The sequence below is a fragment of the Erpetoichthys calabaricus genome, chromosome 14, assembly GCF_900747795.2.
Source record: "Erpetoichthys calabaricus chromosome 14, fErpCal1.3, whole genome shotgun sequence".
Classification (NCBI taxonomy): domain Eukaryota; kingdom Metazoa; phylum Chordata; class Cladistia; order Polypteriformes; family Polypteridae; genus Erpetoichthys; species Erpetoichthys calabaricus.
Window position 1 is genome coordinate 77627581 of NC_041407.2, and position 13328 is coordinate 77640908.

General features: G+C 41.4%; 1 protein-coding gene across 1 annotated transcript in view; it reads left to right on the forward strand.

Annotated features, from left to right (window-relative positions):
* LOC114664544 (mannosyl-oligosaccharide 1,2-alpha-mannosidase IA) overlaps positions 1-13328 on the forward strand; it is a 560924-nt gene that overhangs the window by 524883 nt on the left and 22713 nt on the right. Inside the window, 3 exon segments of the mRNA XM_028818706.2 lie at positions 10431-10564; positions 10566-10604; positions 12162-12277. Of these exon segments, the coding sequence (XP_028674539.1) occupies positions 10431-10564; positions 10566-10604; positions 12162-12277 (289 nt within the window).

Consider the following 13328-nt stretch of genomic DNA (forward strand, 5'->3'; position numbering starts at 1 on the left):
ATTTGTGCAATACAGTTCCAACTGTGAAGCACGGTGGTGGCAGTATAATGCTGTAGGGTTGTTTTTCAAGTGGCAGGGACTGGGAGACTAGTCAGGGTAGATGGAAAACCTGAATGGAGCAAAGTGCAGAGATTTCCTTAATATCCTTGAAAATCTGCTCCAGAGTGCTCTGGACATCAGACTAGGTTCACCTTCAAACAGAACAATGGCCCCAAGTACAAAGCAAAGACAACACATTAGCTACTTAGAGACAAATCTGGGAATTGTTGTTGAGTGGCCCAGACTTGGACTCAATTGAACATCCCTGATGAGTCTTGAAAGTACCTCTCCATTAATGGTCGCCATTCAACCTGATAGAGTTTGAGAGGATCTGCAGAAAAGAATGTCGGAACATCCCTAAATCCAGGTGTGCGAAGCTAGTTGTGTCATACCTGAGAAGACTCCAGGCTGTAATTGCTGACAAAGGGGCTTCAACAAAGTACCGAGTAAAGGGGCTGAATTCTTGAGTCAAAGTCATATTTCATTTTTTTCATTTTCAATACATTTGCAAAAATTTTTAAACTCATGTTTTTGCTTTGTCTTCCTGGGGAATTGAGTGTTGCTTAATGACTGAAATATTTAAGAAGTGAAGGGGTCTGAATACTTTCAGAAGGCACCGCAGAGTCATTTTGGGTAATGCTGTATACTGCACATTTATTCAAGTTCAAAGCTTCCCAAGCAGTCATTGACACTGATTGTTGTAACATCTGGGGCCACTTGTGAAGGGCATGTTTCTCCTCGTTAACCTCGATACCCCTTACGTTATAGTTTTAATGTCACATTCTGCCAGTGCATTCAGAAAAAAAAAATAACAGGAATGTTCTAAAAAGTGCAAGACAAGCTGACTCACTCGAGTCGATATCTTGGCGGCAGTGGGTGTAAGTAAGGCAGGATCCAACCCTGGACAGGACTGCAGTCCATCACAGGGCTCGCTTTCACAGTGCGCACATGTAGGGAGACCACACAGAGATGGACAGCAACTGACATGGGCCTTTGAATCTGTGAGTTAGCAGCACTAATGACTGTTCTACCCCGCCATGTCCTTTACCTAAATGTAGCCAATGTGCTTTAGAGTATTTACACGTTTATGTACAGTGTGAATCCAGACTCGGACACACACAGGCAGCACTCAGGTTCCAACACAACAATAAAGTGTGCACAAAAAACCAACACCACAACACACAGTTAGTCCCTTCCTTGCCTCCAGTCCACCTCTCCTCAGGCTTTGTCCTCTTCCTCCCGACTCTGGCAGGAGAATGGTGGGGATTGGCCCCTTTTTATAGGGCACCCAGAAGGACTCCAGATGTCCAAAGTGCCACACTTCTGGGTGTAGTGGAAGTGTGGCCAAATAAGGCCCTGGAAAGGTCCATGCGCCCCCTGGCGGTGACCACGGGTTCCAACAAGGTTGAGCTGCCATGCTCATGATCCATGGCCCTACTGGAAACCAAGGGGGCTGCACTCTTTTGGCCTGGGTTAGAAACAGTTCTGAAAATACTCCCTCAGTCCTTCCACACTCAGGGCGTCCCGGCTAGGTAAGAGTCCTGGCCGCCTGCCACAATAGTTAAGACCTACTTTTGTGATGAAAAGTCAATTATCTTTAAAAAGTTTTTTGCCTTGTGATCTTGGTTTGTTTATTAGCGACACATGCATAGCCTATAACCAGAATTAATCAATATGCGTCCTCTTTGGCCATTATCTTATCGACAGTAAGAAATGTGGGTCATTTACATCATGGCTTAGCAACATTTTGCCAGGAATTTAATGAGCTCTGCTCTAGCTGAGATAAATGATACTTATTCATAAACCGTAGACATAAAATGGTTTGTATGAACAGCAGTTTAAACTTTTATATCTTTAATTGAACTGAAAGTAATACACAAATGCCACTTAATAAAAAAATAAATAAATACAAATGTCAAGCTCGGCAGTTGGGCTCTAATGATAGGAATGAAACATTCTTTTTATATGACCAGTTTGAATATTTTACTCGTAATACAACATATAAGATTCTCTTAGCCTAAAGTCATGATTCTTTTTTTTTTTTTTTTAATTTAATTCTTTGTAGCTATAAACCTGTGAGCTGAAACTGAACATTTAACAAGGCTTGCTTTACACTGCGTGAAATATCTCATCAGGCCTCATTTATGCCGTGCAAGCATTTTAGTCTTTTTGCCAATACTGCAGGCACGTGTTCGTCTTCAGCTCCCTGCAGCAGCTCGGCTCATCCTTCTTTCTGGACTGATGTGGTCCTTCCAGAGGCATCCTGCGAGGTCTGAGTGAGGCTACTGGCTTGTTTCAAGAAGGAGGTTGAGGCAGCGCCTCTTATTGTGGAGCCTTTGAGCTACTTGGGCAAGTGGGGTTCTTCACATTTTATTCCCTCACCCTACTGGTTGTCTCTTTACTTTCTAGCCTGCTTTATCCAGTTCAGGTTCTCTGGGTAGCTGGTGCCTATCCCAGCAGCACTGGGCATAAGGAGTGAGCCAACCCAGCACAGGGCAGTACCTGGTAATCTCCTTTTATTACCACCAGAAGACCCCTTTTGACACACATCAAAAGTGAAAGTCGGGAACTTTCCTGTACTGTAGAATTTTCTCCTCCATTTTGGACCCGTTTCCAGTAGAAGTGTCAACATAGCAGGAGCACAATCCACGCTTTCGGAGGCTCCAGGTTGTTGACTCAATGGTCAATTAACAATGACATTTTGAACAAACATATTGATCTGCCTGGAGAGTGGGAGCAATTATTCAGTGCTGAATTCACTAAATTCACTAAAGTGCAGAGGAAGCACAAAAAAACAATTTCAGCCTTCATCCCCAAAGTCCAACCTTTGATGCTACAAATAATCCCAGAGACCTTAAGATTTATAAATGACTCCTGTTTGACACTACAACACTGGATGCTCTACCTTTGCTTGGATTAGAATTGAATGTGTTCAATGTGTAGCAATGACATTAAGTACTGTATGTAAAATCCATTATTAAAGCAAAAAATATGCATTTATTTATAACGTAGGTGAATGTTGGAAACTGAAGTAAGCAAAAAGTAGTAAACTAGAAGGCCTCTATAAACACAACTTGAGAAAAATGTAATTTAAATCAATAACCTTTTGATAAGCAGGTTAGAGAACTAATGAATGGATTACACAGCACAAGTAACCTGATCTCTGTATAAAATGTCATAGCATTCTCAGACCCAATTTGGGGTCTCACAGCAAGGCAGGATGGGCCCTCTTACGCTCACGATGGGCCAATTTGGACTCACCAGTTAACCTAACCAGCACATCTTTCGGTATGTGGAAGGACCCCAGACAACAAGCGGCAATTTGAGCTCAGGACAGCGGATCCTGTGAGGTAGCCATGCTAGCCATGTCACGCGTGTTATTATAATATAGTTATGATTATCTCCAGTCTTGTAACAGTGCACGGTTTGTATAATAGGTGCCAGATATTCCATGGTGGATGCATACATTCAACATTTTGGTGACAGTTCCTGAAACAGTGAATTGGGGCTAAGTAGGCTCTGCCAGCATGAATATATAACCTGCCACCTCTCCTTTAGTTGCTTTGTCTGCTTTACCCTTTTAGTCCATGTATCTATGTACGGCTCAAGGCTGACACTTTAGATTTCACTAATTTGACTCTCACTCGTGTATTCCCAAACGGCCTATAGCATTAAAGAGACGCAACATGGGGAAGTGAATGCAGTGAATACGTAGATGGGCCTAAACACACAGCAGAAACTCTAATTTGAACAACCTGCAGAAAGAATACGGTTTTTATGGCTGATGCAGATAGGTGTGTTTCTAGCCTTATTACTGCAATAATTTTCATTCTGCATTTTACCATGTAAGCACATGGGACATTTCCTCCATTTCCATCGCTCAGCCTACTTTAGTACTAGGGTGTTGTACCGTGTGAGCCATTATGAATGTAGAGAAAAGCCAAGCAAAATGACACCTTTTATTGGCTAACTGAAAAGATAACAATATGCAAGCTTTTGAGGCAACTCAGGCCCCTTATTACATCTTGCCTGAAGAAGGGGCCTGAGTTGCCTCGAAAGCTTGCATATTGTAATCTTTTTAGTTAGCCAATAAAAGGTGTCATTTTGCTTGGCTTTTCTCAGCCTACTTTAGATATTTTGAGTATTTATTTTTCATTGCCAGTTTTTACTCATGATCAAGCATATGTTATTTGCTCTAGTGCAACCTCACGTTAATGTAAAATTTCATTATACGGAAACGCAAGGAAAATTAATTCCCAATGAGCAAAGAGTGCTCATTCAAAATATTGTGTATAGGAAAATATTTTCTATTTAAGGGTATTTAATTCAGTAAGGAGTTGCAAAGCATACAAGTTACATATATGCATTGAAGCATGTAAACTGTGGGGGGTCCAAGTGAGAAGGTAGAGCAAATCCCAAAATAGTTGGGATGCCAGCCAGGCATACCCTATTTAATTAAAAAAAAAAAAGCAACAAGTGAACTTAAGAGGTGCACGGTGGCACTATCAGTACATACAACCCAGGCAGTGACCTCTTATCGCCCTCTGGCAGTATTCTCTGGTGCTACAGGTCTGGCCCAAATGAGACACCACCTTCAGGGAATGTCTCCCTTTTATATTGGCCAGACCGGAAGGCGTGGGGCTTCACTGGCTCCACCGTCAAGGATGAAATCTTGGTACTGTGAGGGAAAAAGGAGACAAGACTGTTAGCGGACAGCGCCCCCTCTTGTCCTGGGGTTGTACCACATACTTTAGGCGAGCCTGGAAGGTGACCCTCTGGCACGCAAGCATAACAAACAAAGCATGTAAGTTATTTATCCATTTTCTCATCCTCCTTTGGCTTATTCAGCCTTAAGTGACAAGAGGTTTATTTTCTGGAAATTTCAAACAGGCGGGGTCAGCACACGATACATAACAAACAGCAACCAAAACCAAAGGGAGCAAGATTAAATCATGAAGCAGATGTAAACCAGAACAAATTCTTAAAAACAACAGGAGTTGCTCAATAAGCTAATTGCCTTGTGCCGGCAATCGCAAACATGCTGATGCCAGACTTGCCTTTGTTTGTTTGTTTGTTTTTTTTTCTTTTTACGTGGCTTAACGTGACGTCATACACACACCCACATACAAATTCACTCACGTACAAATGTGCCCCAACATAAGCAATGACAAGCAAACTGGAACCAGTGATGTCACCAAAAACCAGTAGAAAGCACAGAAAAAGTTACTTTAAATCCTGACAAACAGTCCTAAACACCTAATTATATTTGAAATTTTTATTTAGTAGCAAATGAAGTACCATAGACTGCAAAAAACGTTCAAGACCCCTAAAGAGACATTAGTTCTCCTGCTGGTACTGTGTGCTGTATTTACATGTGAAGGTGCCATTGAGCACTTTGGGGCGGAGTGGTGGCTCTGAGGCTAAGGATCTGTGCTGGTATCCTGAAGGTTGCCGGTTCAAATCCCCGTCACTGCCAAAAGAGATCCTACTCTGTTGGGCCCTTGAGCAAGACCCTTAACCTGTAATTGCTCCAGGGGCGCTTTACAATGGCTGACCCTGTGCTCTGACCCCAAGGGGTATGCGAAAACTAACAAATTTCTAATACGAGAAATCGTATAAGACGAAATAAAAGAACAAAAAAAAAATTTTTGGCAATGTGATAAAAAAAAGTGTTCATAAATAAACTTTGGGAATAACAGGCTATCTAATAATTAGTGAGCTGAAGGACACTTCCACTGAGCCAGCACAGTGTAAAATGCCAGTATGTTACATAGACATTTGTAAGGATTTTTTGTGGTTAGCTTTTGTCCCTGGTACTGGATGTCTTGTTGCTAACTTATCCTTAGACATCTAAGCATTGACTGTCACTCCGGTCTCAGTATGGCAGCAATTCTCACACTGCATTTCTTAAGTAATCCTCTTGTTAGTGGAGACCAGAGAGGGCAGGATGAGGACACTGCACAGTTGGTAGTGTGAAGCCTTGCCACCTTTCTTTTCCTTTTCCTCCTCTTAGGCATTTCACTGCGCGTGCCTTCCTTAGTCGTTGTCAGTTTTTCATTTCTCTTTGTGTTATCAGCATTGTTGAAAGTGCCAGTTACAGCTCTCCGCCTGCATCAAGGTTTGTTTTCCCTGCTCTCCGTCGAGTATACTTTAGAGCCTGCACTGTCTGACAGCTGAAAGAATATCGCGTACACTGTGTGCCGTGTCCTGTTTGAGTAACGCATTCATCAGCTGAATCTCCTGTCTCAGCCATCCTCTTTCTTTCATGGTGTGCTGGTTTCATTTCTGGATGCATTATTTTGGCATTTTTTCATGCTTTTTAGCTCTTCTTTAAAAACTTTTAAAATTCTTTACATAAGATTCTTAGATTTACTTTACCCAGCAGCTGAATGGAACATTTTGGAGCTGAAAATCTGACGTGTAAAGAAAGTAGGAAGTTGACTCACGCAATATAGCAAAAGAAGTGCTCAGGTTAATGTCCAGTTGATTAGTATTGTTGACCGTGTCCATTTGTATTAAGACTTTTTAAATGTACTAATGATTTCTTTTAATATTTCATATCATTGTTCAGATTTTTCACCTTGGATGCACATCCGTTGCCAAGATTACATTTGTAGTTATGCTGACTGAAGCACGGTGGGTCAGAGCCATAAAGACATTCACATCAGGTTGGAAAAGTTGAAGTAATGACTTGACCACTCTGAGCAAGAACTACATTCAGCTTTCATGAAAGATTTGATGCATCCATTGGGAAATTCTGTATGAAAACCACTGGGAAAATCTTCTTATATAATACACTACTGTTGCTGTCCGTTTGTCCGTCCAGGGTTTTAAATCACCTGTATTTCACAAACCGTTTGACCTCGTGACCTGAAATTTGGTACACATATACTATGTATCGTCTACTATCCACTTTCAGGATGGTGATTGACTTCCAAGGTTATTCGTGTTTTTATTTTTATTTGATTTTATTGTAGAATCAACTCTAGGCAGCGGCCAGCCATGCATGCGCCATTCTCATCCCTACCACCTTCGCCATCACTTCCCCTACCTCTTCATATCTTAAATCATTCTTGAGGCAGATTGAAGACTTAAGTGCCAGCTTAAGTGAAGAATTAAAGAAAACATACTAAGTGATTAAGTCAGTGTTAGTGTTGCAATTAGTTTTAATGCGAAAAGTTGCTGACGAAAGAAGAGAAGAAGTGGGCCGTTAGGGTGGAGAAAAGAAGAGCTGCTCAGGAAGCAACAAGCACATCAACCTCTGAGCAAATGAATGCTAAGTGTACAGAGAAAAAGGTTGAAAACTAGGAATGCTCAAATTAAGTGTATTCACTGTACGTTATCATGTAGTGTGCCGTTATTGGTTCATATATAATTATGTTACTTAATATTTACAGATTTGTGACATGTTCCTGGCATCATATCCCCCATTTGTCAACATTCCTGTAAGCACGGCATTAGTTGCTCGATTTCCCCAGTGAAAGCTGTGATGTCATCCTGACCCCAGATCCCTTGTATATCATACAGTATATGAGCAGAGCATTAGTTACTCAGTTTTGCTGAGCTGTGACATTATTCTGACCGTGTCTCTGCTGTGTTTCACGTACCATTTAAGCATAATGTTAACTTCTCGATTGCACTAAGCATTTGTATCATCCTGATTCCATAGCACCAAAATTTCTCATAGTATATAAGCACAGAATTTGTTTTTTCATTTTCACCAAATTATAGCTTTAGCACAGCACTAGTTACTCAGATTCCCCAAGTTGTGATATCATCCTTACCCCCTACCCTCATATGTCACATAGCATACCATGACAACATTGGATAGTTGATTTTAATAAGCTTTAACAGTATCCTGACCCTTTCTCCCCATAAATAACATGTTATAACATGGCATTAGTCACTCAATTTTGCCAAATTGTCACATAATCATTCCATGGCATATTAGTAGAAAGTATTAGTTATTCTGGTTTACCAAGCTATGATATTGTCATGACCCTGTACTCCTTATATGTCACATAGTATATTATCACAACATTAATTACTCAGAGTGATGTGCGAAACAGCAGAGTTTCATTTTGCAAGAAACTAAATGACTAAAATGATTCGTGCTGAAAGCAAGCGATATTGTTCTCGAAGGGATATGGTGCAGCTGAAAGCACTGTACTCTATCTCGATCACCCTTCTGTGCTGCTGCTGCTTACCCAGTCTTCCATTCAGCTTCACGGACTCATCTTTTTTGTACACTGCCTGCCTGATAATGCACGCTGCCGGTTTTGCTCCTTTACTCATTTGGGGTCAGTGATAACATCATCTGCTCTCACTTTCCCCAAGTCTGTAAACCAATCCCCACTGGGATCCTTCTGAAGACTCGCTGATGACCACACAACTGACCAATTATTTAACAGGGAAAAAACACCTCTGCAGAGTTTGTTGGGATGTGGTCTCTATTTGTGTCCCGCTTTCCACGCTCTGTACCAGACTAAATTGCTCCATACTTTTGCACGTGGAGAAGAAGGTTGTAGATGAGGTGAAAATACGTTTGGTAATGGGCCTGAGTTTTACTAGTTGTAAAACTAGTTGTTTCACAAATGTTTTTGTGAAACGAAACCCCAGGTTTTGTTGCAAATTCAGCTTCACATGAATTGTTTCACTTATCTGTAATTACATGATTTTTCATTTCACTTATATCTAATTACTTAATTTTGTCAAGCGTTGACATTATCCTGATGATGTATCTGCCATAACTGACAAGTCATATCACCATGGCATTCGTTACTCAGTTTTTTTTCATTGTTATGTCATTACAATGCTGTGATGTCGTACTGACTTCATATCTCTCATAAATAGCATAGCATGTCACTGCAGCATTATTTACCTGATTTTCCAAGTTGTGACATTATCTTGACCCTGTATTCCCTGTATTACATAATTCGCACAGCACATGAGCCAGGCCTGTGGAGTTGGTATACATAACCTTCCACTTCGACTTTTCAATTTTTTTCACCAGCAACTCCAACTCCAACTTCGACTTCTCAATTTTTGGTACCAACGACTCCGACTTCTCGGTTTTTGGTACCAGCAACTCTGACTTCGACTTCTTAGTTTTTGATACCAGCGACTCCAACTTCGACTTCTCAATTTTTAGTACCAATGACTCTGACTTCGACTTCTTAGTTTTCAATACCAGTGACTCCAACTATGATTTCTCAATTTTTAGTACCTGCAACTCCAACTCCAACTTCAACTTCTCACTTTTTAGTACCAGCGACTCAGACTTCGACTTCTCAGTTTTTGGTATCAGTGACTCCAATTTCGACTTCTCAATTTTTAGTACCAGCGACTCTGACTTCTCAGTTCTTTGTATCAGCGACTCTGACTTCTCAGTTTTTTGTACCAGCAATTCCAACTTCTCAACTTTTGGAACCTCCATCTCCTCTATTTGTAACTAAACTCTTATACTTATATTCTTATACTTATACTCCTGTTTGAGATCCAATACTCGTTTTCCTAAATGAGTGGCCAAGGCAGCGGACTTTTAAAACACAAAGCTCTCTAGCTTTCAGATGATTCTCAGCAAGTCACTTAAACAATCTGTGTTCCAATTGTCAAAAATATATTAATAATTGTAACGAGCCCTGATATTTTTAAGATCTTGGTGCATATTACTATGCCACATTTTTCCATATAATTTGCTACAAGGAGGGCTGATGTACTCGGCACTAAGCAAAGTAAATAGGATACCAGTGTGTAACACAAAAAGCATACGGCGAAAAACAATCAAGATCCTCGTGGCCTGCAATAAGAACACCTGTAGTGTTAGGCATTATTTCATAACAAAGCTGGATGAGCAAGCAGTGTTACAAACGTTACAAGGTTATTCCGAAGAGCTGCGGAGCGAAGGCCACCTTTTAACCTGTGATGCATTAAACCTGCAGATCAAAACAAATGGAATAAAAGTCAAGCAGCTCCTCCTGGTCCCTTATGGGCTATGTGAAGCGTGAGAGAGATGCTAGCCTGCTCATTTACTGCAGCAGTAGGGCACAGGACAGCGCTCTGTGCAGTGCTGTTTACCTTTTTTGTTCACATGGCAGCGTGGGCAGTTTAAAAACTCATAATATTTCAAGAGCTTTTAAAACAAATGAACACTACAATCCTCTGCGCCTCTGCAGAACAACAGAAAAACACTCTGCGTTAACTCACACTGGGCTTCCTTTGCTCAGTCCGCCTCATTTTCCGTTACACTTGAGCTGATTGGGCCCTGTTTCTCCTTTTCTAGTTTATGATGCTTTGGTTGTTTTGTTTCACACTGAATTGGTTAATTCTCCAAAGAAATGCTTGCTAAGCTCAATGCTTTTTGTTGTTTGTTTGTTTGATTATTTTTGTAGATACTAAACTGGGTCCCGAGGCGTTCCGTTTTGATGGCGGTGCTGAAGCCACAGCAACAAGGCTGAGTGACAGATATTACATCCTGCGGCCAGAAGTGGTGGAGAGCTACATGTACATGTGGAGGCTGACCCATGGACCCCAAATACCGGGAATGGGGCTGGGAAGCAATACAGGTATGCATAAATAAAGCCTGCTTGGCCTTCTATATTTTCTAATGGGAGGGAAGATATGGGTTCCATTCTCACTTTACCCAGTTGTCATACGGGATGAATCTATTGTATTTATTGAAATGCACAGTTTTATGCACACCCTTTGCAGAAGGAAATGTTCTACTCTTCCCAGTACTCCCAGGTAATCAGAGATTATTAGTACCAGGGCAGTGTGGGCATATATTTGAATCATTTCCATTTCACTCATTCTCAAACTGCAGTGCACTGCACTCTTTCACTAGCTTAGTCCACAAAACAGAAAATTTCTGTATCAAACATTTTCATGAGGTATTTCCAATTTCTGCATTCCCCCAAGGTAATGTGGCAGACACAGTGGCATCCATGAGCTCTAACTAGTTAAGTGTATAGTCCAGCGGTGTCCAGCTCCAGTCCTGGAGGGCCACAGTGGCTGCAAGTTTTCATTCTAACCATTTTCTTAATTAGTGACTTGTTTTTGCTGCTAATGAACTTCTTTTGCCTCAGTTTTACCTGACTCAGACCCCTTAGTTGTTTCTTTTTCCGTAATTTTCATCTAAATAATAATGAGACGCAAAACAAGCTGCCGCATGACCAGCTCATCTGTGCCCATCACGCATTATCTGAAAATAAATAAATAAAAATTAAGGTTAATTTGCTCAAGTCACCAAAGCATTTTGATGTCTTAGAAAAAACAGAAAATCTAATGAAGAAAAGAATCAACTCAGAGGACTGAAAAACAGGACTATGAAAATGAAGGGAAAGAAGTTAATTAGCAGTGAAAACTGGTCACTGATTAGGAAAAGGGTTAGAATGAAAACCTGCAGACACTGCGGCCCTCCAGGACTAGATTTGGATACCTCTGGTATAGTCACAAATCTTCTCAATTCCTGCATCCTCAATTAAGGTTCAGTGAAAATAAATTGGTCTTTGCCATTCCCAGCATTCCCTGCTTTGCAGGAGAGGCATATACAGTACATATAAAGTCTTTCCATTATCAGTTAAGTAGTGGCCTTCAGTGCACAGTATGAAGTCGTTTTCCAGGATAAGGATAATTCTGAAATAAGAGTCGTCATTTCCAGATCAGTATAACTCTGTTTGGGGTGTACAGCCTTGAGCCTTTCCATTCTCGTATTTCTAGTTTAGCACCACTCTGCAATAAAGACAGATAAGCTCAGCAATCACTGCAGTTGGGAGGTCTGGAGAGGCAGCGGTGCTGAGTGGTCTAGTGAACGTTGCTTCTTTCTTCTGTTGCATTATACACCCTATTTAGACTCTCACAGCTTCACACTCCTGAGTTCAGACCACAACTCACTTAGTGTCTGCGAGAAATTTGCTTGCTCCTTCCATGACTGTGTGTATTTGTCACTCCTAGATACACTGGCTAGTCTGCCATGTCCCATTTGAATGAGTGTCTGTTTGCTAGAGCATACACTAGAATGGACTTCTTGTTCATACAGTTTTCATTTTTCACATCAATTAAGTCTTTTCTATGTTTAAACAATGAAAAATGTACAGTGTGCTTTATATTGTTATTTGTTATAGGCATTGGAGAAGTATTGCAGAGTTGACGCAGGTTTTTCTGGGATAAGAGATGTGTACACAGCGACACCAAATTATGATAACATGCAGCAAAGTTTCTTCTTAGCAGAAACACTGAAGTAAGTATGAAGCAAATCTCTTATTTGAATGCAGATCTTACTTGGAACTGTGGAAGCAAAAGTTGCAAGTGTAGTACTACACATAAGGAAAGTCTATCTATGTAGTTCCCACATTCAGGAAATTTAAATTAAACCATACAGAAGGTTAGCTAGCACTCGTAGCCTTCCGTTTGTTATGATCTGCTGGGCTGTCAACGCTGTATCTAAACCTCCAAAAGGTACGCTTCAAGTTTCCAGTGAGACCGAGACACAGAATCAGCCTGGCCACAAAATTAGTAGATTTTCAACTGTGGCAGGAGGCTGGGGGGAAGACCCAGCCGGGACGCCAGGAAGGAGGTCTATACGTCCCCTGGGCCACGAGGGGGCAACCACCCTGAATAAAGAGGGGACCACGGGGATGGAGCAAAGAGGCTCAAACCCATTGGGGCCTGTGGCTGCTGCCAGGGGGTGCCCCAAGCTTCATGGAGCCTGGGAGATCTGCACTTCCGCCACACCTGGGAAGATGGAGGAAGGACCTTCCAGGAATGCCCAGAGTGCTTCCGGGTGCTCATGCGGCACTTTTGCCACACCAGGAAGTGCCGCAGGAAGCTCATCAACAAGCACCTGGAACACATCCGGGTGACAATAAAAAGGTCCGCCCCTACAGTTGGGGAGCTAGAGTCGAGAGCTGGAGGTGGATGAAGGCAGCCCACGGACATCTGAAAGGCCTGTGATTAGGGATGTTTGTGCTGTGTTGGGACTTTATAAGAATAAACGTATGTGTTTATGTACTGATACTGGTGTCTGACTGATGGTCTTCGGACCAGGTCTCACACAGCCTATACAGAACATTCATATTGAAAAACTTCAATATGCAGAGAGGAGCCATGTTACACTCCTGGCCCAAATCACAAAAGAATATTCTTTAAAATTCAAGGGGTTTATCTTGGAAAGGGAAAATCAATAAATTAGCAGAAGCAAAACAATATGAAAAACGTTTGCCAAAAAGATAAAACCTAAACCAGATATAAGAAGTTCCTAACCTAGAAATCATATCCCCCAAAAAGAGACA